General features: G+C 48.9%; 4 protein-coding genes across 9 annotated transcripts in view; 2 read left to right on the top strand and 2 right to left on the bottom strand.

The window, feature by feature from the left end:
- Positions 1 to 41: 41 nt before the first annotated feature.
- On the top strand, positions 42 to 2,867 carry Ormdl2 (ORMDL sphingolipid biosynthesis regulator 2). Of its 2 annotated transcripts, none has more exons than XM_008838989.3 (4): positions 42 to 186; positions 1,038 to 1,212; positions 1,377 to 1,528; positions 2,372 to 2,867. In XM_008838989.3, exons 2-4 carry the CDS (start codon positions 1,039 to 1,041, stop codon positions 2,505 to 2,507), a joined length of 462 nt encoding a protein of 153 aa, XP_008837211.1. In that variant the 5' UTR covers positions 42 to 186; position 1,038; the 3' UTR covers positions 2,508 to 2,867. The 2 variants fall into 2 exon arrangements, with proteins under 2 accessions (XP_008837211.1, XP_008837212.1); XM_008838990.3 differs by having other exon boundaries at positions 59 to 186; positions 848 to 1,212.
- Positions 2,868 to 3,208: 341 nt separating this feature from the next.
- Dnajc14 (DnaJ heat shock protein family (Hsp40) member C14) lies at positions 3,209 to 11,521 on the bottom strand. 2 transcript variants are annotated; one of them, XM_008838985.2, is made up of 7 exons: positions 11,377 to 11,521; positions 9,477 to 10,942; positions 7,106 to 7,212; positions 6,788 to 6,907; positions 4,502 to 4,662; positions 4,306 to 4,408; positions 3,209 to 4,141 (listed from the first exon to the last, which is right to left on the bottom strand). In XM_008838985.2, the coding sequence occupies exons 2-7, from the start codon at positions 10,884 to 10,886 to the stop codon at positions 3,931 to 3,933; spliced, it is 2,112 nt and encodes a 703-aa protein (XP_008837207.1). In that variant the 5' UTR covers positions 10,887 to 10,942; positions 11,377 to 11,521; the 3' UTR covers positions 3,209 to 3,930. The 2 variants fall into 2 exon arrangements, with proteins under 2 accessions (XP_008837207.1, XP_017655105.1); XM_017799616.2 differs by having other exon boundaries at positions 11,029 to 11,413.
- Positions 11,522 to 12,685: 1,164 nt separating this feature from the next.
- LOC103738824 (transmembrane protein 198) lies at positions 12,686 to 17,388 on the top strand. 3 transcript variants are annotated; one of them, XM_029566374.1, is made up of 6 exons: positions 12,686 to 12,870; positions 13,674 to 13,799; positions 13,954 to 14,213; positions 14,768 to 15,349; positions 15,720 to 15,931; positions 16,044 to 17,388. In XM_029566374.1, exons 3-6 carry the CDS (start codon positions 14,039 to 14,041, stop codon positions 16,182 to 16,184), a joined length of 1,110 nt encoding a protein of 369 aa, XP_029422234.1. In that variant the 5' UTR covers positions 12,686 to 12,870; positions 13,674 to 13,799; positions 13,954 to 14,038; the 3' UTR covers positions 16,185 to 17,388. The 3 variants fall into 3 exon arrangements, with proteins under 3 accessions (XP_029422234.1, XP_029422233.1, XP_008837208.1); XM_029566373.1 differs by lacking the exon at positions 13,674 to 13,799 and having other exon boundaries at positions 12,687 to 12,870; XM_008838986.3 differs by lacking the exon at positions 13,674 to 13,799 and having other exon boundaries at positions 12,691 to 12,870; positions 15,774 to 15,931.
- A 156-nt stretch (positions 17,389 to 17,544) lies between these two features.
- The window catches only part of Mmp19 (matrix metallopeptidase 19), a 16,228-nt gene continuing 14,303 nt past the window's right edge, over positions 17,545 to 19,469 (bottom strand). For both annotated transcript variants that reach the window (XM_008838983.3, XM_029566372.1), the window contains 3 exons: positions 18,891 to 19,055; positions 18,602 to 18,729; positions 17,545 to 18,443 (listed from right to left, as the gene is read on the bottom strand). In XM_008838983.3, the coding sequence (XP_008837205.1) occupies positions 18,042 to 18,443; positions 18,602 to 18,729; positions 18,891 to 19,055 (695 nt within the window). In that variant the 3' untranslated portion in view covers positions 17,545 to 18,041. The remainder of the gene's footprint in view (positions 18,444 to 18,601; positions 18,730 to 18,890; positions 19,056 to 19,469) is intronic.

Genomic DNA, 19,469 nt, shown 5'->3' with positions numbered 1-19,469 from the left:
TGTATGGGTAACGCTAGAAGAGCGGCCAATCTCAGGTCCTCACTGCAGGCAGCCGACCAATGGCTGGGGCAGCGCTGCTTCTGCTCCACCAATAGAAAGAGCGCGGATTAGGGGCGGCCACTTCCTGGAGACCGCAGGTGTAGGAGCGAGCGCCGCGCCCCTCGGACGGGCTCCCGGAGCTAGCAGGTAGGCGCTGCGCGGGACCTTTGAGGGTGGCCCGGGGAAATGGAGGAGCCAGGCAGGGAAGCGCAAAGTTAGGCGGGAGTTCCTGGGAGGACCGCTTCAGAACGACGCGCGAAAGTGGGACGCTAGGAGGAGGATTTTAATGCAGGCCGGAGCTGGTAACCAGGCTCCACAGCTAGCAGGATTCTCTAGAGCCAAAAGCAGCCTCAGAAGAGCGAGGACTCCGCCTCTCGAGGTAGAGCTCAGGTCCCTTCCTAGACTAATCCAGAAACTGGGTAAGTTCTCGCAGCACCCACGCTTCAGAGAAGGGATGAGGTTGCTTGTTGCTAACATGCCAAGAATGTGAGAGACTGGGCAGACAGGCTCCAGAGAAAAGGTGGGGACTAGAGGGAGCTTTACTCCAGGTATCTGATTGGCCTCGATTGCACAGCTCTCTCGGAACAATGGGTGTGTGCTACGTCTTTATGGTTTCTTAACTTCTTCAAATTAGACGAAGACACTCCTGTTTCCCCTCGTCCCTCAAGTGGGTGTTACAAGCCTAGGTTTACTTCTTCAAGTTATAATTGAAGTGTAAGATTTCAGAATAAAAATTACCAAGTTTCTAAAAGTAGGGAGGACTTTTAATTTCCTTTTTAAAATATTTCTGTGTGTATGCTTGCCACAGCGTGCACGTGGAAGTCAGAGGACAACTTCCAGGAGTCAGGAGCAGGATCTCTCCTACCGATGTAGGTCCTAGGAAATCCAACTCAGGAGTTCAGGGGATTTGGGCTTCTCAGAAGACAACTGGGGAACAAGCTCAATCGGGGTTAAGAGGAAATTGAGTTGGACTCCTACCTGCTCCCTCACTATGGTAGGATGAACGTGGGGGTGGCGCACAGCGAAGTAAACCCCAACACTCGTGTGATGAATAGTCGGGGCATCTGGCTGGCCTACATCATCTTGGTTGGACTGCTGCATGTGGTTTTACTCAGCATCCCATTCTTCAGCATTCCTGTTGTCTGGACCCTGACCAATGTCATCCATAACTTGGTGAGCACTAAATCACACCCTTGTACCCAACCCAGGTTGTCCCAACCGAAAGCAAAAATCACCAATTGTTTGGGGATTTATGGCTTCCTTTTGGGATCTTAGTGTAATTCTTAACCCAAAAGACTACTTTCTGCCCCTCATACTGTCCCTTTCCCTCCTCCCAGGCAATGTATATCTTCCTACATACAGTGAAAGGGACACCCTTTGAGACCCCTGATCAAGGAAAGGCTCGACTTTTGACACACTGGGAGCAGATGGACTATGGGCTACAGTTTACCTCTTCCCGCAAGTTCCTCAGCATCTCTCCTATTGTACTGTGAGTCTGAGGGTAGGGGAGCTGCTGAGTCAGAAATGGCTCTAAGTGCCAGGTGAAAAGGCCCATAGGGAATCTTTTAAAGAAGCGTACCAAGGGTTGGGGAAATGATACAGTAAAGTGCTTGCCACACAAGCATGAAGACCTGAGTGCAATCCCTGGCACATATGTAAAAGCTAGGTGTGGCCATACACAACCATGCATGCCTGTAATGCCAGCACTGGAGAGTTGGAGGCAGAAGCTCCTGGGGGCTTACTGGCCAGCCAGTCTAGCCAAACTGGCAAGCTCCAGATTCAGTGAGACCCTGTCTCAAAAATATAAGGTGGGGAGCACATCCACTTCTGGCTTCCCCCCTGCATATGCACACGTAACATACTAGTTCCGGGCCTACAGAGAGCATTATAAAGTATGAGACAGTAGTCAAGTGTTCCTTGCTGTCTCCTTGGTAATAGAGAACCAGAGAAGGGACTGAGAATAGATGAAACACCCAACTAAATCCAAGTGATTTGACAGTTCCAAAAGAAGCAAATAGATAAAGGCAGAACTGATGTTAATATTTTAAAAAACAAAGCTGACTGGGTGGGGAAAGGAAGCAAAAAGAGCTCCAGTGTCATAAAGGCTGAAATAATTTTAGCTGTCATTTGAAATTTGTCATTAACAATGAACAAACTGATTTCTACTCTCTAGTTAAAGGTGCCATCTGATTATATCCTGAACCTCACAGTAAATACTGTTGATTTAACTGGAGTTCAGATTGCCAAGAACTATACTTCAAAATAGAAGTCACTAGAAAGGCATGAACATGCACATGAGAGACCAACCTCACTCATTTTTTCTTCTCCTTAGCTACCTATTGGCCAGCTTCTATACCAAGTATGATGTTGCTCATTTCCTCATCAACACTGCCTCACTGCTCAGCGTACTGCTACCTAAGCTACCCCAATTCCATGGAGTTCGCCTGTTTGGAATCAATAAATACTGAGGGATGGGTTAAAAGTTCCCCAGGCACTGAAAGAAAGTACTGGAACAGCTATGATGTGGTTCCCTTCGCCACACTATTTTCTGTACCTTGGAAGCCTAAAAGATAGACAAACCTTTTCTAAACTCCAAGAAGAGAAGAAATCGGGAAATGGGGCTCCTGAGCCCAGCCTTGATTGGGCCAAGTCTCTGAATCAGGAAAGGCGGACAAGGTTAAGGGCCACACTACTCTGCTCTGTAACAAGGAGCCATTCGTGTTTGGGCAGCTTGTTTGGTGATTGTTTTTCCATGTCTCTAACTCTGCCACCTTCAAGTTGGGTTTTGCTGTATATTTTCCTTAAAATAAAGGTGGTTTTTTTGTTTTTTTTTTCAATTATTCCTGCAATTTGATAAGCAAGACAGATGTCCTGGAAGAGATATGGAATGCTGACTTACAATTTTTTCTTACTACCTCCAGTAGGAGGTACCTTTAGCTGAGAGAGAATTCTCAAATAAGAAAAAAGAGCTCCAGAGCCGGGTATGGCGGCACATGCCTATAACCCCAGCACTCAAAGAGTCGGAGACAGAATGATCACTGCAAGTTTGAGGCCAGCCTGGTCTACATAGTGAGTTCCAGGCCAGCCAGCATTATTACATCATGAGACCCTGTCCAAGAATGAAACAGAAAAGGGCTCCTAGCTACATGAGCAAAGAAGAGAGGGAAGATTAAGTTGCCAGTTATATATTTATAGAAAGATAATCCCCTGGCTTTAAATAGATATGTACATACAAATATGAACAAACTTAAAAAAATACAAACCCTTGGATCACAAGGGGGTCTCTGGGAACCCCCTATCTTTACCCCTCACCCAAGGGCACAGGGCTGTTTAAAAATCAATGTTGGCCATCCTTGCAACAACAAGCCTGAAGTTAGGGGATTTACCCATAAGGTGAAAGAGGAAAAAAATCAGTTTCCACTTTGAATTCTGTATCTCCAAAATTAGGGCTACATGCTTTCTTGTTCTCCTTTAGATAATATATGAGTAAAGAGGGGGGGACCCCCTGAAATAGGTTAAGAAATAAGATACACTAGGTTTAAAAGGGGGCGTGTGTCATCTGCTCCAAGAGCAAATAAGATAAAGGCATACAGACCCCAGGGAAATACCCAGTTCCCACATCTCAGGAATAGTTGTCCAGCCTAGGTCCAGGCCCTAGGTTCTTTTCTCTAGCCATCCCCTATTTCTTTGGTATTTTCAGAAGACAAGATTCAGTTCCCAGGTGCTGAGGAAGAGGGAGAGTAGTTCAGGGGCTTCCTATGAGTACTGAGTGAACAATTTAAAATTTTCCCTTTTTAAGATACTTAAAAATAAACAAATCAAACTCCATCCTGTGCTGTACACAGCCCTTTTGACTCCCTGACATTGATTTGAGGAAGGAAGAGAAGGGTGTCAACGTTGGAAGGGCCTCCTCACTTTCTTCCGCCGCTTCGGTTTGGCTTCTCCCTTGGGTACTGTACTGCTGGGCTTGGAGGTTGCTGTGGCCCCAGGGCCAGGATGAGGAGCTGCAAAGAAGTTCCCATTGGACATTTGCCCTGGGGGTACTTGAAAGATCCGGCTCAAGAAATCCTGAAGGTCAGCAGGAGGGGTCTCTGGGGTGGCTCTGAGGAAAAAATAAGGCAACAGATGTTATAGTCATATAGTTACCTAGGTTAAAGATATATGAAGTCAGTTCCCAAACTTCCTAGAAAGCAAGGCAGCTAAGAATCCTAAACAGCGCTGAAACCTTACTCAAAATGGAATAGATTGGAGAGAAGTGCCACCTACCTCTGCCGACCACTGGGGCCGGGTACCCGAGAACCAAATGAGATGTGATAAGGAACTCTGTGGGTGTCTGGGGAGATTCCCACACGCTGGCATCCAGCCCACTCTGCAAATAGGAGAGATAATTAACCAAAACATCCATTTAGAGCAAATGAGATGAAGAAATATGACCATTATTTTTAAGAGAACAGAAATATACCTGTGATGTCATAGACTTTTCCATCCATTAGTGCAAAGTAGGTGATTTTGAGGCCCAACATGCTTGACTCTGCCCAAAAGTCTCCTTCCTCAGCAGGATGTAGTCTATTACACTCAGCACAGTATCTGGCACTCTTAGGTTCCCGGTCCATTTCAAATCTCCTGCAACCCAACCAGAGGATAATTCCTTTTGAAGTATGCCTAGGGCATTGCTAGTACTGTTATCATTATGGTCAAATATGGCCAAAATATTTAAAAGACTATCTCTACTTAACTGTCATATATGTCTATGTATACTCTGCCTTCAACTTTCTTTTAGGTTGTTTGAGGCAGGATCATGCTGTGGCAGCCCAGGCTGGCCTTGACTATGCAATGCTTCTGCCTCAGAAGTGTTACAGGTGTGTACTTCCACACTGATCTTTCAACTTCTATGTTTAGGGTATTTTTTTCTTTTCCAAATGGTTTGATTAGCATATATAAAGTATGCATAATAATACTTTTCATTATATTTCCATACATGTATGTGTTTTTATCATAATCCCTCCTTCCCTTCTCTTGTCCCACTCACACTGATCTCCATCCTCTTCCCAACTAGACTTCTCTCTACTTGATGTCTGTTTTGTTTTTTGAGGGAAAGGCTGTGATGACCCATGAAATTTCATTTCATTAAGGTTGATTAGAAGAACATGGACACCTAACCAGTGGCTATACCACTGAAGGAAACACCCTCCTACCCCCCAACAATTCATTGCCTAAAATCCTCGGAAAGGAAAGACTGTAAGACCTGTTTTTTTTGTTTTGTTTTGTTTTGTTTTGTTTTGTTTTTTTTGATAATTCTGTGACATCCAATCCCATCAGGTCATGCTCCCCCTGCCCAAAAAAGCCACATCTATGTTAAAGATTCCTGACTGGTTAGAACTACTGTTGACTGTGGAGTTAGAATATTGCATGTCCAGGGCCAAATTACCTCAGCCTCCTTTAGCCCCTTTAAAATAGCCATTCACTCCCATTGTGTTTGACCCAGCATCCTCGTGGACCATTAGGTAAATACTTTTGGAATGTACTAATAGACCATGAGTTTGACCAACCCAAAAGCCTAGAGTGTCATCACATTATATCTGAGGCCTATAACAGATTTTCCTCCTTTACTGTAACCTGCCTACCTGATATTCCCACCATATATTTAAAAAGTATCTACTTATAACTTTTGTTCTCTAACCTTAAAAACTTGGGTTGGGGCTAGTCCTGGTGGCACACACCTTTAATCCCAGCACTTAGGAGGCAGAGGCAGGCAGATCTCTTGAGTTCATGGTCAGCCTAGTCTATATACCGAGTTCCAGGTTAGCCAGGGCTACATAGTGAGATGGCTCAGCAGTTAAGAGCATTTGCTGCTCTTACAGAAGATCTGGGTTTGGTTTCCAGCACCTACATGGTGGCACAAAACTATCTGTAACTCCAGTTCCAGAGGATCACACACCTTCTGGCCTCCACAGGCACTGTATGCATGTGGTGAACATACATACACTCATGCACACGCACAGACATACAAATAAAATAAATCCTGGTGAGATGGCTCAATGGGTAAAGGCACTTGCCAACAAGCCTGATAATCTGATTCAATCCTCAGGATCCACATGGTGGACGGAGAAAACTCCAACAAAGTTGTCTTCTGACTTTTCATGAATGCACACTTCTGTGCATACAAGTACACACAACTAAAACACACATACAATAAATAAATATAGTTTTAGAAAACTTCATGAAAATGTTACCATGTTGGAATGTGGTTTAGGGGGATTAGCCTGAATCCATGTTCCTAGGGTATGGCCATTCATATGTGGCTCCAGAATAACCTCTGTTATTCACTCTGAAGTGAGACATGGTTTCACATAGCCCAGGCTGGCCTTGAACTTGGTAATGTAGTAAAAAATCTTAAACTTCTGGTCTTCCTGCCTCTACCTCCTGAATGCTGGTATCATAGGCATTCAGGGAGACAGATCTCATTATGTAGCCCTACCTGGTGTAGAACTTGTGCAGACCATACAGCCTTGAATTCACAGAGATCTGCCTCCTGAGTGCTGGGATTAAAGGCACATACTACCATGCCTGGCTATACCTGGTTTGTGAGAGCTGCATTTTTTTCCAGCAGTTTAAATCCTAGTTTCTTAACAATATAACAAAGGTAGAAGCCTCTCTTCCTCATCACTTGTATTCCATAATCACCAATGATACGGCCAAGAGGGCCTTCAGTCACCCAGTTCCTGAGCTGTGCTGTCCTATTTCATACCTATGCTTTCCTTGGCATCGGCTACACATCATAGTATTCATTGCCTCCTTGAGGTCATCTTGTAGCTTGGACAGAAACTCATTCACTGACCGGCTCAGCTCATTCTCTGCCATTCGTTTCCTAAAAGAAGAAAGCCTTTATAATTCAGAGGGTATTGAAAGAAGGGCAGGAAGAGACAGCTCTGGATGCCTCTCCTGGCTATGCTAGAAGACAAACAACTTCAGTTTTCTGTGCCTGAGAGTCTCCACCCACAAGTCCAGGGCCTTCAGTTGAGGAGCTCTCCAGTACTTCATCTGAAACTTCCCGTTTCCAACTCACATCTCATATTCTTTCCGCCTTTCAGGATTGCTGACAATGTCCCAAGCTGCCCGCAAAACCTTGAATGCTTCCTCAGCCCGAGGATGATGATTTTTATCTGGATGAACCTACCAAAACAGAAATTTCATCACAAATTGATGCCATTCCAACCTTCCCCACTGGTTCTATTCTTATAGCAGAGTTCTTTCATTACCCTTTTGGAGAATCAATATAGCTTAATGATTAATTGCTCTGGCTCTACAGACCTAAGTTGAAATTCCTGCTGTCATTTATTAGCTCTATGGTCTTAATATTTTTATCTGTCACAGACTGTTGACAGGATTAAATAACACATATAAGGCAACGTGGTGGCACACACCTTCAGTCCCAACTCTCAGGAGGCAGAGGCAAGCGGATCTCTGTGACTTTGAGGCCAGCCTAGTCTACATAGGGAGTTCCAGGCCAGGCAAGACTACCATAAGAAGGGGCTGGGAAGATGGCTCTGGGTAAAAGTGCTTGCCACATCAGTATTAGGATCTGAATTCCAATCTCCAGATCCCATGTAAAAGATGGGCTATACATAGCACAAGTGTTTATAATCCCTGTACTCCTACAGGGGATAGGAGTCCATTGCATAAGCAGTGGAAAAAAAAAATAAACCCTGTCTCAAACAAGATGGAAATACCTAAGGTTGTCCTGATCCCAGAACACACCCCATGTGTGCCCAAGTTTACACACAAAATATTACATATGAACTATATGGCACAGAATCTGGCACTAGGGTGATCTACCATCCCAGTTTGGAACTATCCAAGGTTAGCTCAGACAATCCCATGTGTCAGCAAACTCCAGAACTCCAGGCAAATAGATATTGGTGCCTCCCTACCTGACACACATATTTAAGTCCTTCCATTTTAAAACTCATTCCTTTCCAACTATATATCCAAAGCTGGTAGTAGCCAGGCTTGGGGGTGACACACCCCTTTAGTCCCAGCACTGGGGAGGCAGAGTGGTCCACATATCAAGTTCTAGGTCAGCTGGGGCTACAGGAAGACCCGGTCTCAAAAAGCAATATTCTTCATGGACATGCATAACATACATATAACCACACCTCTCTATGATTTATACTACCTTTTCCTTCCCTTTCATATTCAGGGTTACTGGTCTTAAAAATAACCTTTCAGTTTGGGTATGTAGCTCAGTGATAGAGCGCTTGCCTAGCATGCACAAAGTCCTGGACACCATCCCCAGTACAAGAAAAAAAAAAGCCTGTTTTCTTTTCTCTAGGTCCTGGAATAATCAACATGCACATTCTGAACCTTCCCATACCAGGTCCACACTTGCTTCTCTAGGACAAACTAGGTTTCTTCATGCTTAAAAAAATCCCACCTTTGGCAGGGCATGGTGGTGTACGCCTTAAGTCCCAGCACTCGAGAGGCAGAGAAAGGCAGATCTCTGTAAGTTTGAGGCCAGTCTGGTCTACATAGCGAGTTCCAGGCCAGCTGGGGCTACAGGGAGACTGTGTCTCAAAAAGACCAAAAGAAAAAAAAAAGAATCCCTCCTTTGCCAGGCATAATAGTGAACATCTGTAATCCCGACACTTGAGAGGCAGCAGCAAGAGGATCACAAATTCAAGGCTAGCTGGGGCTAAATAGCAAAATCCTACCCCAAAAAATACAAACAAAAAAAAAAACCTTTGTTCAGGGGAGAGCAACAGAAGTAATTTCTGCCCAGGCCTCATCCCCATCCTAATTAAAGGGACTTCACATGAAGTAAAATCAGTTCACATTACCTGTTTGTTATACAAGAATCCTCCTAACCTCTGCCCCCCAAAATATGACAAAAGACTTGAAATGGAGGGAAGGTTAGACCCCATAGTCAGAGAAGTCGTTATGACTCTATGAAGTCTTTATGACTCTGACTCTCCTTGGGGCTGGAGAGATGGCTCAGCAGTTGAGAGCACTGGCTGCTCTTGCAGAGGGCCCAGGTTCAATTCCCAGAACCCATGTGGCAGCTAGCAACCATTCATAACACCAGTTCAAGAGGAATGCAATGCCCTCTTCTGACCTCCATGGGCACTGCATATCATGGGTGCATTTACATGCATGCAGACAGTACACTCATACACATAAATAAAAATATATAAAAGAATGTTACCCTTAGCTAGGTGTGGTGGCACATGCTTATAAATCCCAGTACTCAGAGGTGGAGGCTGGAGGATCACAAGTTCCAGGCCAGCCTGGGCTACAGAGTAAGACCCTGTCTCAAAAAAAAAAACACAAAGGAATGTAATCCTTCAAGTTGGCCTCCTTTTCTGTCTTCCCTTGTTTCTACCCTTCCTGAAATTCAAATAGAAAATATGGGCGAAGAGGAAGAAGCAGAGGGTACTCACCAGCACAGCTAGCTGCCTATAGGCCTTCTTTAATTCAACGTCTGATGCTGTAGCTTCAACCCCCAGCACATGAAAAGGGTTTAGTTCATCCTCAGGAACCCCAGCCATGGTCAAAAGTCGAGCCACTTCCTGTTCCGGCTGGCAGTAGCGCCCACTAGTGACAGGTGCATGACCCTGCCTATTAGTCCTCTGCTTGACCCAAGGCAGCTCCAGCCAACCCCACTGAACTAATCTTACCAGCTGCTGCCATAGCCTGCTCTCTCTCAACAGAGTCCAGCAATGATGCAAGGCTGGAGAGTCTAGCCAAGAGAAGAGCCAGGTGGCCTTATCCTTCCAGCCTAACCGATAGCCCAGTCCCACCAGAAACCGCCAGCCCAACTGTAGACAGCCCAAAAGTAGGGCCAAAGCCAGGAGCAGGAAAGCACCCACCAGCCTAAGAAAGCGGGTGAATACCCCTGCCCCATAGTGAAAGCCCTGTCTTAGAAATTGGAATAGTACCTGGGCCCAGCCCCCTAATATTCCTGCCCAGGCGCCCACCCAAACTCGAAAAAGGTCCAGATCACTGCCTTTCAGCTGCCTACATGCATAAATGAGATGGCCGCAAGTTTCCACATACTCTCCCACCAACACCAGCAGTTCAATCAGCCACCAGAAGCCTGCCTGTCCAAGCTGACATAATTCCTCTACTCCCCACAGTCCCAAGCCTCTGCGTTTATCTGCCTGACTTCGTTTTCGGCCCAGCCGATGGCGGCCAGGGGACCTAGGATCTCTGCGTCCACTATCCCGCGTATCTTCCTTGGTCAGAAAGCGGTGCCTCTGCCTCCGGGATGGGGGCTTTTTTCCACTGGACACACGTGAAAAGTCACTGGGAAATTTAAGAGGTTCATCATCATCATATTCCTCTTCCAACTCTTCATCTTCCCCCAAGGCTGGAGATGTACAATGGTGGCAAAAGTTGTTAGAAGAGCCATCTCCTTCCTCAGAGGAAGGCCCTTCAGGGATTCCAGGGCTTCCCGGGCAGGTACAAGCAGATGGAATGGAAAGAAAAGAAGGGTTCCCATCCTCCTGGTACCCAGTCTCATTCTCTCTCGAGAGCTCCTGGTCAACTCCTGAGTCTTCTGAAGATGCCTCACTCTGATCCAGATGATCTCCTTCTATAGGTGGTCCTGGACCCCTTGGGGGACCATGGCTTGGATCCGACCAGTGGGCTGGGTTTGGGGGCTGGGTGTACTTAGGACCAGAGTGCTCTGTGAGGCAGCGGGTACCATTAGGTGCAGTCCCTGCTGAGTCCCTGAGTCCTGAGAATGAAAGTATTTCAGGGTTCACAGAGGGTTCTGATGTCCGGAGGGAGGCACCACCGCTATGGTGGGCTCCACACAACCCTCTTTCTCCGGGGTGCTTCTGGGCCATGACCCCGGGGCTTCCTGAGGATTTTAGGTCACAGCCATCATGGTAAGTTCTATTGCCTGTAACAAAGGTATCGAGGTGGGAACGGTCAAGGATAGGATTAAGCCAAGAGTTAATCTCAAAATGACAAACCCACTCCCCCTACCTTGTCAGCTCAAGTTCTTTCGGGACATTCCCTAACCCTCACAATATACCACAAGTAGGCTGACGACAACCTTGCTTGCACTGCCCCCGACGTCTTGCCCCCGGAAATCTGCTCTTCTTTCCCCAGGAAGCTAACATCTTCCATCTGGAGAAAAGGAAGATGCCGCATGGGGGGGGGGGTACTCTTAGAAAAAAGGGAAAGACGGCCGGAAAGAGGGAGGCCGCAGTCTGTCAGAAAAGGGTGGGGACCGTGCAGCTCTAGAGGAAAAGCTGGAGGTGGGGCTTGGGATCGCCCCAGAAAAGGCCAGCAAGGAGCCCACCGGCAGAGCAGACGGCGGAAGGAACATACCGAACAGCGGCGGTAACTCCTCCCACCCGAGCAGCTGCGCCTGGGGCCAGGGGGAGCTACGAGAGCAGCTCCCCCGGCTCCGCCTCCCGCTCACGCTCTGCTTCCGCCTTCCGTCCCGGCCGCGGCCGCCGACCTGCGCACACTTCCACTTCCGGGGTCACCGGAGAAAAGACGGGAAGGAAAAAGAGCGGTTGGCGGAGGCAGGAGCCGGTGTTGCTCGCGCGGAGTCCGAGCAGGGGGCGGCCCCGGGGCGCCTAGCCCCGCCCCTTAAAGCGCCCGCGGCTGCCGCGAGCAGCGGACCTCGAGGCGGAAGCGCAACCAGAAGGCTCTGCGGCAAGGCCTACGGCGGAGCACGCTAACGCTGTCGGGCGGTTCCCCGGGCTGGGCGGAAACTGAGAGATGGAGCACAGCCACCGAGCCGCACAGAATCTATTTTTCCGTGCAGACAACCAGGGAGCCAGCGCCCAGACTCCCTCCCCGGTCGGCTGTAGTACAGAAGCCCCTTTGTGTTCAGAAATGAAGCGGCGAAGCGGGTGTCCGGGGCTAAGCCTCCGCCTCACTCCAGCGAGGCACTCCTCTCCCAGGGACCCTAGGCCTTTCTGCACCTGACCCAGCTGGCAAGTGCCCTGGTAACTGCAGCGCCTACGCCGCTGCCCCTCCACCCCGCGTCGCGAGGCCAGGAAACTGGAAGGGTAGCTCTGCACCCGCGCCGAGCGCAACCGAACACTGCACTCATCTGCGTGCTGCTTTGCATCTCATTTGCATACCAAGCCTTTAGGTCGACGCCTGCTTGCGCCCCTGCCCCCACGCAGCCCCTAGTAGATCATCTCTTCTGCACACGCTTCTAAAGCCTTACAGTTCTATCAATGTCCCTGCCAGGCCCTGTCTTCCTCCGCAAGTTCTTTCACCAGGAACATCCCCGCCAGCACCCTCAGACCACTAAAAGTCCCTTGCCCGCATCCCGGATCCCAACCACCGGGTCTCTCCAGAAGACAATACTCCAATTCTCTGGGAAGTGGAAGAAACCAAGATGGACCTGGGGGAGGCTGAGAGACCCCCAGTTTTGAGGCTTTGAAAACATCAAATTGTCGATTCATCTCCTAAGCATTCAGAGACTTTTCCTTAGTCTTGGTGTGCCCCCCCAGTCCCTTCATTGCTATGGTTTGGGGGCTCCTGGCCCTGGATTAGAGTAGTAAGCAATCCGGGTCACCCCCACAGACGTTAAGGATTAAAGGAACCCACCCTGTGATGTCACCCTCCCCCTCCCGTAAACACACCCTGACCCCTTTCTCCACCCCCCAACCTAGTTGAACGTAGCTCTCAGGGCTAGGGCTGCGACTTGCCTGGAGTGTAGAGCGCTACAACCGAGTGGCCCTTGGGGGCTTGCCTACTTGCTGACGGCTACCCCGGCGCCTAAGACCTCTGGGCTGGCATACAACTGGAGGTCCAAGGAAGCAGTTCCACCCCTTTCCTCTCCTCAGCCCTGGCAGGGTGGTGAGTAGTTAACATCCTAACATTTCCTTGTTTAGGGTCCGAGACTTCTACACCATAGAGCAGAGCCCCATGAGTTTCCCAAGCCAACCTTGAGCCTATTAAGACCTCGATATCCAAAAGACCGCTGAAGGAAAAGGCTTGCATCTGCACCACCCTATTTCCACAGCACCCCAAATGCCAACCCTTCCTCAGTGATCCTTCAGGACCAGAATTCCAATCCCATTGACAGCACAGACACGCCTGGGTGAAAGGGTGGATAGAAAAAGTTGCATCCGTGTCTGAGGCAAATAGCGAGGATGAGATGGCTGTGGACAGGCTCCTGCTTCCTCCATGTAGGGCCTCGGGATTTGAACTGGCTGCATCCTGCTTTCCTGAACAACTCTATTTCCACATGAAGTCAGACTTCAAAATCCTGACAAACTGAGGGTGACTCTTAAGTCCTTTTCCTAAATTCTTTTTCTGTTTTTTCCCTTTTCTTCCTTGGGGTTGGAGTAGTTGTCCTGAGAACCCCCCAACATGAGTCATTCCTCTTCCTTCCTCTCCCCTGTTAACCCTGCTCTGTCCAATCCAGTGTAGTTGGTGTTGAGTCCCAACTACAGATGAGGCAAGATTTCTTTTTAGTTGGACCCAGCGGCTGGGTCTTTAGCCCCAAGGCCATTAATGCCCCTGCATCGCTCCCCCCACAGATCCAGAGCATCCTACTCTTTTACCCTCACCCTGGAAAACTAGGGGACAGACAAGAGTGTGTTGCCTTTGAGATTTTCACTCGTTTAAAGTTTTATTTACTGGTTTTCTTGTTTCAGAGGGTGGTAAATTTCTCCTCTACACAGTCCTGTAGGCTTCTTCACATACCCCACCAGGACCATTCTCTCTCCTGGAATTGGTTGTTCTTCCAAAGAAATAGAAGTCCAGAGTCCTCGAGATTTATGGTACAGCTCAGTGGGGTGGCTACACACCTTTAATCCCAGCACTTAGGGGGCAGAGGCAAACAGATCTCTGAGTTCAAGGCCAGCCAGGGCTCAAAAGAAAAAAAAAAAAAAAAAAAAGATTCATGGTACCTAAGTTTCTGCTCTTCCCATGCAGGTTTACCAACCCCCTCAAGACATACATGGATGGATAAAAGGAGCTGACCCTAATCTTCCACTCTGGGACCATCTTCTCTTGGGCTATGGAGAAAACCTTGTTACCCCTGACTATGACATCTGACCCAAGGCCCTTTAATCAACAACTCCCAGAGCCTCCAGACAGAAGATGTGTCTTGGAACCCCAGGACAACCTTGAACTGGCACCTGCCCTGGTGTGTGTCCTTTGCTGCTGCTTTGGAATCGTCTACTGCTGCTTCGGTGAGAGCAAGGCCAGGGTCCTGGGGGGCAGCAGCCTTAGACTGTTCTCACGAATGACGGTAGCTTCCTTGTTCCTGGGCCACTTCACCTCCTCTATCAGGAGACACTTCCCTTCAGAGTTTCGTATGCCACCTTTGCCAGCATCTTGGCATTCTGCTTGCCCATGCGCTCTGGTTCTCACCCCTGGCATCTATTTGCCTTTTCCTTGCCTCCTACCTCAAAACTCCATTCCCAGATGATCCTTCTCACTTGAGATCCCACCTTTCCCCAGCATCCTGCATCAATATGTGATTTCCTGTATACCATCCCTGGAAGGCCCAGTCATTGTGTTATGCTTTCTCTCCTCAGTACATCTGCTTCACCTCCTGATTTTCTCTCCCATCTCCCTAGACCCCCTGCATGTCCTCCCTCCCTGCCTGGACTTATCCCTTTCTGCCCTTTGCTTTGAGATCCCCTGGTGTGCTGCCCCTAGCTTCTGCTGCTCTGGTTAGCTGTTCCTCTCCCGATACATCAGAGCCATCCCTGTACAGCCCCCGTTCTGCCTCCCTTCCCAGGCTACCGCTGCTTCAAGGCAGTCATGTTTCTCTCGGGCCTGCTGTCTGGAGCTCTGGTGATCTTCCTGCTGTGCCACAAGGAGCGGGTACTGGAAACACAGTTGAGCCTGGAGGTGAGCGCGGGCATCGCGCTGGGTATCGGACTCCTCTGCGGTCTTGTCACCATGCTGGTTCGCAGTGTCGGGCTCTTCCTGATTGGTCTCTTGCTAGGTTTTACCCTGGGCGCTGGGGCATTACTGGGCACTGAGTCCATCTACCAACCACCTTCAGCCTGGGTGCCAGCCGGTGGGCTGATGGGGCTGGCGCTGCTGGGAGCTCTGTTCACACTTCGGTGGCCACGTCCATTCACAGTCCTGGGCACAGCCCTGCTGGGTGCTGCGGTGCTGGTGGCCTGTGCTGACTACTTCGTGGAAGGGCTGGCACTCGGTACTCGACTGGGTGAACGCCTGCAGGCACTTCCAGCCTTGCTTCCTCTTTGCTGGTATAGCTGGGTCTTACTGGGGACCTGGCCAGCCTTGGGGGCTCTTGGGGCCCTGGCCCAGTGGAAACTCATGGCTGAGGAGCGTGGAGGCCGTGCCAATGGTGAGTTAGTGCTGTGGTACAAAAGCAGCCAGTCTGCACCCACTACTGTTCCTGGTTCCTACACTTGAGGAGAGGAAGGGGAAATAAATAGACACTTGAGAGATGAGGATGGGGGAGGAATCCAAGACAACTAGGGCAGAGTATGAAGAAAAGTTAGAATTGAAATATCCAAAGCAGGTCTGGGCAAGAATGAGAAGAAAAAAGCACCAGGGGGTACAGGGAGGAGTCACTGGGGCTGTTGTGAAAGCATTGGAGCCAGAGAAGTCTAGGAGGAAAGTGAAGAATTCCAGTAGCCAAAAATAAGTTGGGGCTCAAGAGACACATAACAGAAAGGCCAGATGGGTTTCTATGGAGTATGAGTGTGTTTCAGGTTGGTATTCAGGACCTAAAGAAGCCTCTTTGAATCTGTATCACCTCCTCCCAGTGGTCTTGAGCCACCAGCGAAGGCATCTCCAACTCCTTCGGATCCACCAGCAAGAGGCCAAGTGGCATCGGACCCCCTCTGGGGTGGGACTGTGTGAGGGCAGTTGTCAGAGCCAGTTTCCCCCCAATATCCGGAGCCCTGCTGACAGCCTGGCTCCAGTGAGTGGGAGGATGGGACACCCTGGGGCAGGGTGGGGGGCATGTGGAGATGGCTAGGGTGAGTGGGAGCTCTAACCAGACCTTTCCTTCTCTCTGCCCTATATTCCTTCAGAGTTATCTCCAGAGTCTTCGAGAGTGCCAAATGGGACCAAGCACCCAAGCCACAGCACCCCCCACCACCATCCTGGACCTGGATTCTAACTGTAGTTACAATGTCTTCCTCACCACACCCCCTCACTCTGCCCAGACCTGAGCCTAAGCCTCCATTGATGCCCCTACTTCTAGTGAGGGCAGGGGATTGCTACATAGATAGCAATCCATGAGCCCACAGGACCCACACAAAAACTGCCCCCCCTCTTTGGACTTTGGCATAGGTTCTCTGCCCAGAACAGCCCTGTAGAGACAGGCAGAGAGGGCTCTTATAGGGATGGGGGAAGAACGGAAGTGCCTGCCTCTGCCCATTAATAGCAATGCTCTGGTCCTAGAGACAGACTCTAAACCAAGGAGGACCCTTGCCCAAAATAGCTTTTTTTCTGCAATGCTCAGATGCAACCTAGGGTGTTGCCCATAGTAGGCAAGCAGTCTACCACTGAACTACATTCCCTATTCTCAAACACCCTTTTAAATATGTCTCAGAGTTCCTCACAATAGTAAAATAAGAGGCTTTATTGCAGAATCTATAGAAAATCAGGGCGCCCCCCTAAGGCATTTAATAGGGTTTTTTTTTTAATGAGAATGGCACAGAAGAGCTCCAGGAGACCCCCAGTCCCTGGGCTCCTTATCAGGGAGTAATTGGGTTTCTGATTGACCTTTCCCCCCTGGACCCCATAGGCCTGAGTCCCCTTCTACCTCAGTGAGGGGGCACCATTCTCCATGGTGCTTTCCTTTCTCTCAGTGGGGGAAAGACCACAGCATCTGCCTCATGATCCATGTCCCCCAAATCTGGCTTCTTGCTCCAAGAAGACAGCCATCGGCCCACCTGCCTGAGTCTTACCTTTTTGCTCAGAGGAGCCTGGTCATCAGGGCTGCAAGTAGACAAGTGCCTTTTCTGCCTCTCACTGTGGATAATAATAGTTTCCTTGAAGACCAGAATTTTCTTTTTTTTTTCTTTTTTCTTGGGGGGGGGTTCTTTTTGAGATGGCCTCCCTCTGTAGCCCAGCTGAACTTGATGTGTAAATCAGGCTGGCCTAGACCTCACAGAAATCCACCTGCCTCTGCCTCCAGAGTGCTGGGACTAACAGTGTACACTACTAAACCCAGCTTTCTAAACCAGAATTTTGATCCAGCCACCCATTCTAACTCTCCCTCTGCTGACTCTCCTAAGGAAGGTCTGTTCCCTAATTTTCCAGACAACCTGAAGGAAGACATATCCCTCCCCTGAGCAGCAAAACTGTAATGGGAGTGAGGAAGAATGTGGGAACCTGGGAATAAAATGGCACTGATGATTCAACCAGGAAGTCCAGCCTCTACTCTTGCTGCTTTTTACTTTTTCCACACCACAAAACAAAGAGATAACCATGTTAACAAATCTGTCCCAAGAAGTCTGTTAGGTAGAGCTACCTTTATCATATACACCACTGTGGCACTCCACACCCAAACAGCTCAGGCCTCTCTTAGGTACATGGAGTTAGCCTTTATTAAATACAAATGTGCCCAACATTGTCAGGTACTTCACACAGAGTATTTCATTTAACAGAACAATCCTACAGCATTGATAGTAATTTTGTTAATGGGGAATCCAAGGTTCAACAAGGTTAATTAGCTTGCTGAAAGCCACGGTCAAGTGGCTCAAGGACTCCAAAGCCCATGCTTTTACTGGCCATGCTGTTTAGAACAGAACCTGGGCACCCAGTAGCCCAGCTGTTTCTTTCTAGCAGCTAAAGACCTAATTGACAACCTCCTTCCATCAGTTGCCAGCTTTGATGACACAGGTGAAAGTGAAAAATGATTAGAGTTGGGGACTGAAACAGAGTTAAGGGAGCATCTCCTAGGAGTTAAGGAGCCCAGGAAAGTGGTGGCCAGAGTTGGGACTCTTAGAGGCATGAGGTCTGTGGTTCTTGTTCATGCTTAGCACCTGCACAATCCTAGGGGGGCAGAAGTGGATTAGTTCTTAGGCCCCTAGCAGGGTGACATTAGCAGGGAGTGGAAGGGTGGCAGAGTCTGTAACTGAGGGGGTAGTGCCCAAGGTTGAGTCTGTGGCTGAGGGAGTGGTATCCAAGATTGTGTCTGTGGTTGAAAGAGTGATGTTCCCAGTTGATGAAGTAGTGCCTGGAATCTGAGGACGACAGTGCATCCAGTTGTGGGCGATATTTCTTGGATAGCCCTTCTCCACTAGAAGCTGCCGGGTAAGGCGCCAGTACTCTTTGCCCTTGAAGAAGTAGACTCTGCCATCCCGCCAGCTCATAGCAGCTGAGGGCTGGTCTGGTGCGCCAGTAAACAATTCCTTGATTGGTTTGGGGTAGCGGCTGAGGTCAGTTCTGGCCAGCTCATCCCATTGCCAATATCCTGAGTCCTGGGGATGGTAGGGTGAATGAGAAGAGGGAAATGACTTTAGGGATCGCAGAGGCGGACTCTACACTGCAGGAGGTTTCTCTGTAAGGGTGAAACTCTCAGTGTAAAGTCTGCCCACCCCTCCTCAGAAGGGATTAGCCCTGGCATTGAATTTTATACCTTAAAAAGGAACACCTTTTGATTAACAGGCCAATAAAGCGCTGCATCCAGGTTGGGTTCTACCTTGTTCAATTTCTTGGGAAAGCCAGGAGACATCTTGAAATTAATGTAGCGCCAAACCTTGTCTCCTGGGAACGTTCAAAAAACAAGGCACCTCTGTCCTGGGGTGGGAGTTTAGGTCCTCCATCCCACCTTCTCAGAAGCTTCCCTGCTCCTCCTCCCATTTGCAGGTTTTTGTTTTGTTTTTTTATGACCAGGCCCTTCAGTAAGACCTAAGCAGCCCCCTTACCCTTAAAGAAGTGAATCCATTGTGTTCGAGGAGAGTAGACAGCAGCATCCAGGTTTCCAGGGAGCCCTTCCCAAAGGGCAGACACCCTGAATAAGGGGCCCAGCCCTGAATCTGTCACAGTCCACACATAGTCCCCCTTGAAGGCATAGGTCTTCCCACGGGGCCCTGAGAGCAGAAGTATGTCAAAAAGTCAAAAAGACAATGAGCCTTGTGGGTTCCCAGGTAGGCTGATAATGCCTTCCTGCCCACTGCCAGCTCTTCAAAAATCATTCAACTCCAAGGAGAGAAAGGCAGCAGAGGACACAGTGCTCGTTATCTCCTTTGTCCTTTACAGCATTTTAACTCTGGCCCACTACACAAAAACCCGCTTTCCTCACTAAGGACCCTCCTGCTCCACTCCAGGTAGCTTCTAAGTTCCCCCAACCGAGTGCAAAGTCTTCCCCAGTAGGCATTCTACAGGTGTATTTTGCTGCATTCCCACGTGTATTTTTTTTTTTTTTTGTCTTTTAGAGACAGGGCCTCCCTGTAGCCCCAGCTGACCTGGAACTCACTATGTAGACCAGGCTGGCCTTGAACCCA

Source organism: Nannospalax galili, unplaced genomic scaffold (genome assembly GCF_000622305.1).
Source record: "Nannospalax galili isolate Female #2095 unplaced genomic scaffold, S.galili_v1.0 scaffold1679, whole genome shotgun sequence".
Taxonomy (NCBI): Eukaryota; Metazoa; Chordata; class Mammalia; order Rodentia; family Spalacidae; genus Nannospalax; species Nannospalax galili.
Note: the sequence above shows the minus strand (reverse complement) of the source record. Positions and strands in the feature narration are given on the sequence as shown.

Excerpts from the sequence above, each read along its gene's own strand:
- Ormdl2 (XM_008838989.3), top strand. The coding sequence starts at position 1,039 with ATGAACGTGGGGGTGGCGCACAGCGAAGTAAACCCCAACACTCGTGTG. Across the intron at positions 1,213-1,376 it reads CCAATGTCATCCATAACTTG|GCAATGTATATCTTCCTACA; the intron begins GTGAGCACTAAA and ends CCCTCCTCCCAG. Across the intron at positions 1,529-2,371 it reads AGCATCTCTCCTATTGTACT|CTACCTATTGGCCAGCTTCT; the intron begins GTGAGTCTGAGG and ends TCTTCTCCTTAG.
- Dnajc14 (XM_008838985.2), bottom strand. The coding sequence starts at position 10,886 with ATGGCCCAGAAGCACCCCGGAGAAAGAGGGTTGTGTGGAGCCCACCAT. Across the intron at positions 7,213-9,476 it reads ATAGGCAGCTAGCTGTGCTG|GTTCATCCAGATAAAAATCA; the intron begins GTGAGTACCCTC and ends CTGTTTTGGTAG. Across the intron at positions 4,409-4,501 it reads AAAAGTCTATGACATCACAG|AGTGGGCTGGATGCCAGCGT; the intron begins GTATATTTCTGT and ends TCCTATTTGCAG.
- LOC103738824 (XM_029566374.1), top strand. The coding sequence starts at position 14,039 with ATGGAGAAAACCTTGTTACCCCTGACTATGACATCTGACCCAAGGCCC. Across the intron at positions 14,214-14,767 it reads AATCGTCTACTGCTGCTTCG|GCTACCGCTGCTTCAAGGCA; the intron begins GTGAGAGCAAGG and ends CTCCCTTCCCAG. Across the intron at positions 15,932-16,043 it reads CTGCTGACAGCCTGGCTCCA|AGTTATCTCCAGAGTCTTCG; the intron begins GTGAGTGGGAGG and ends ATATTCCTTCAG.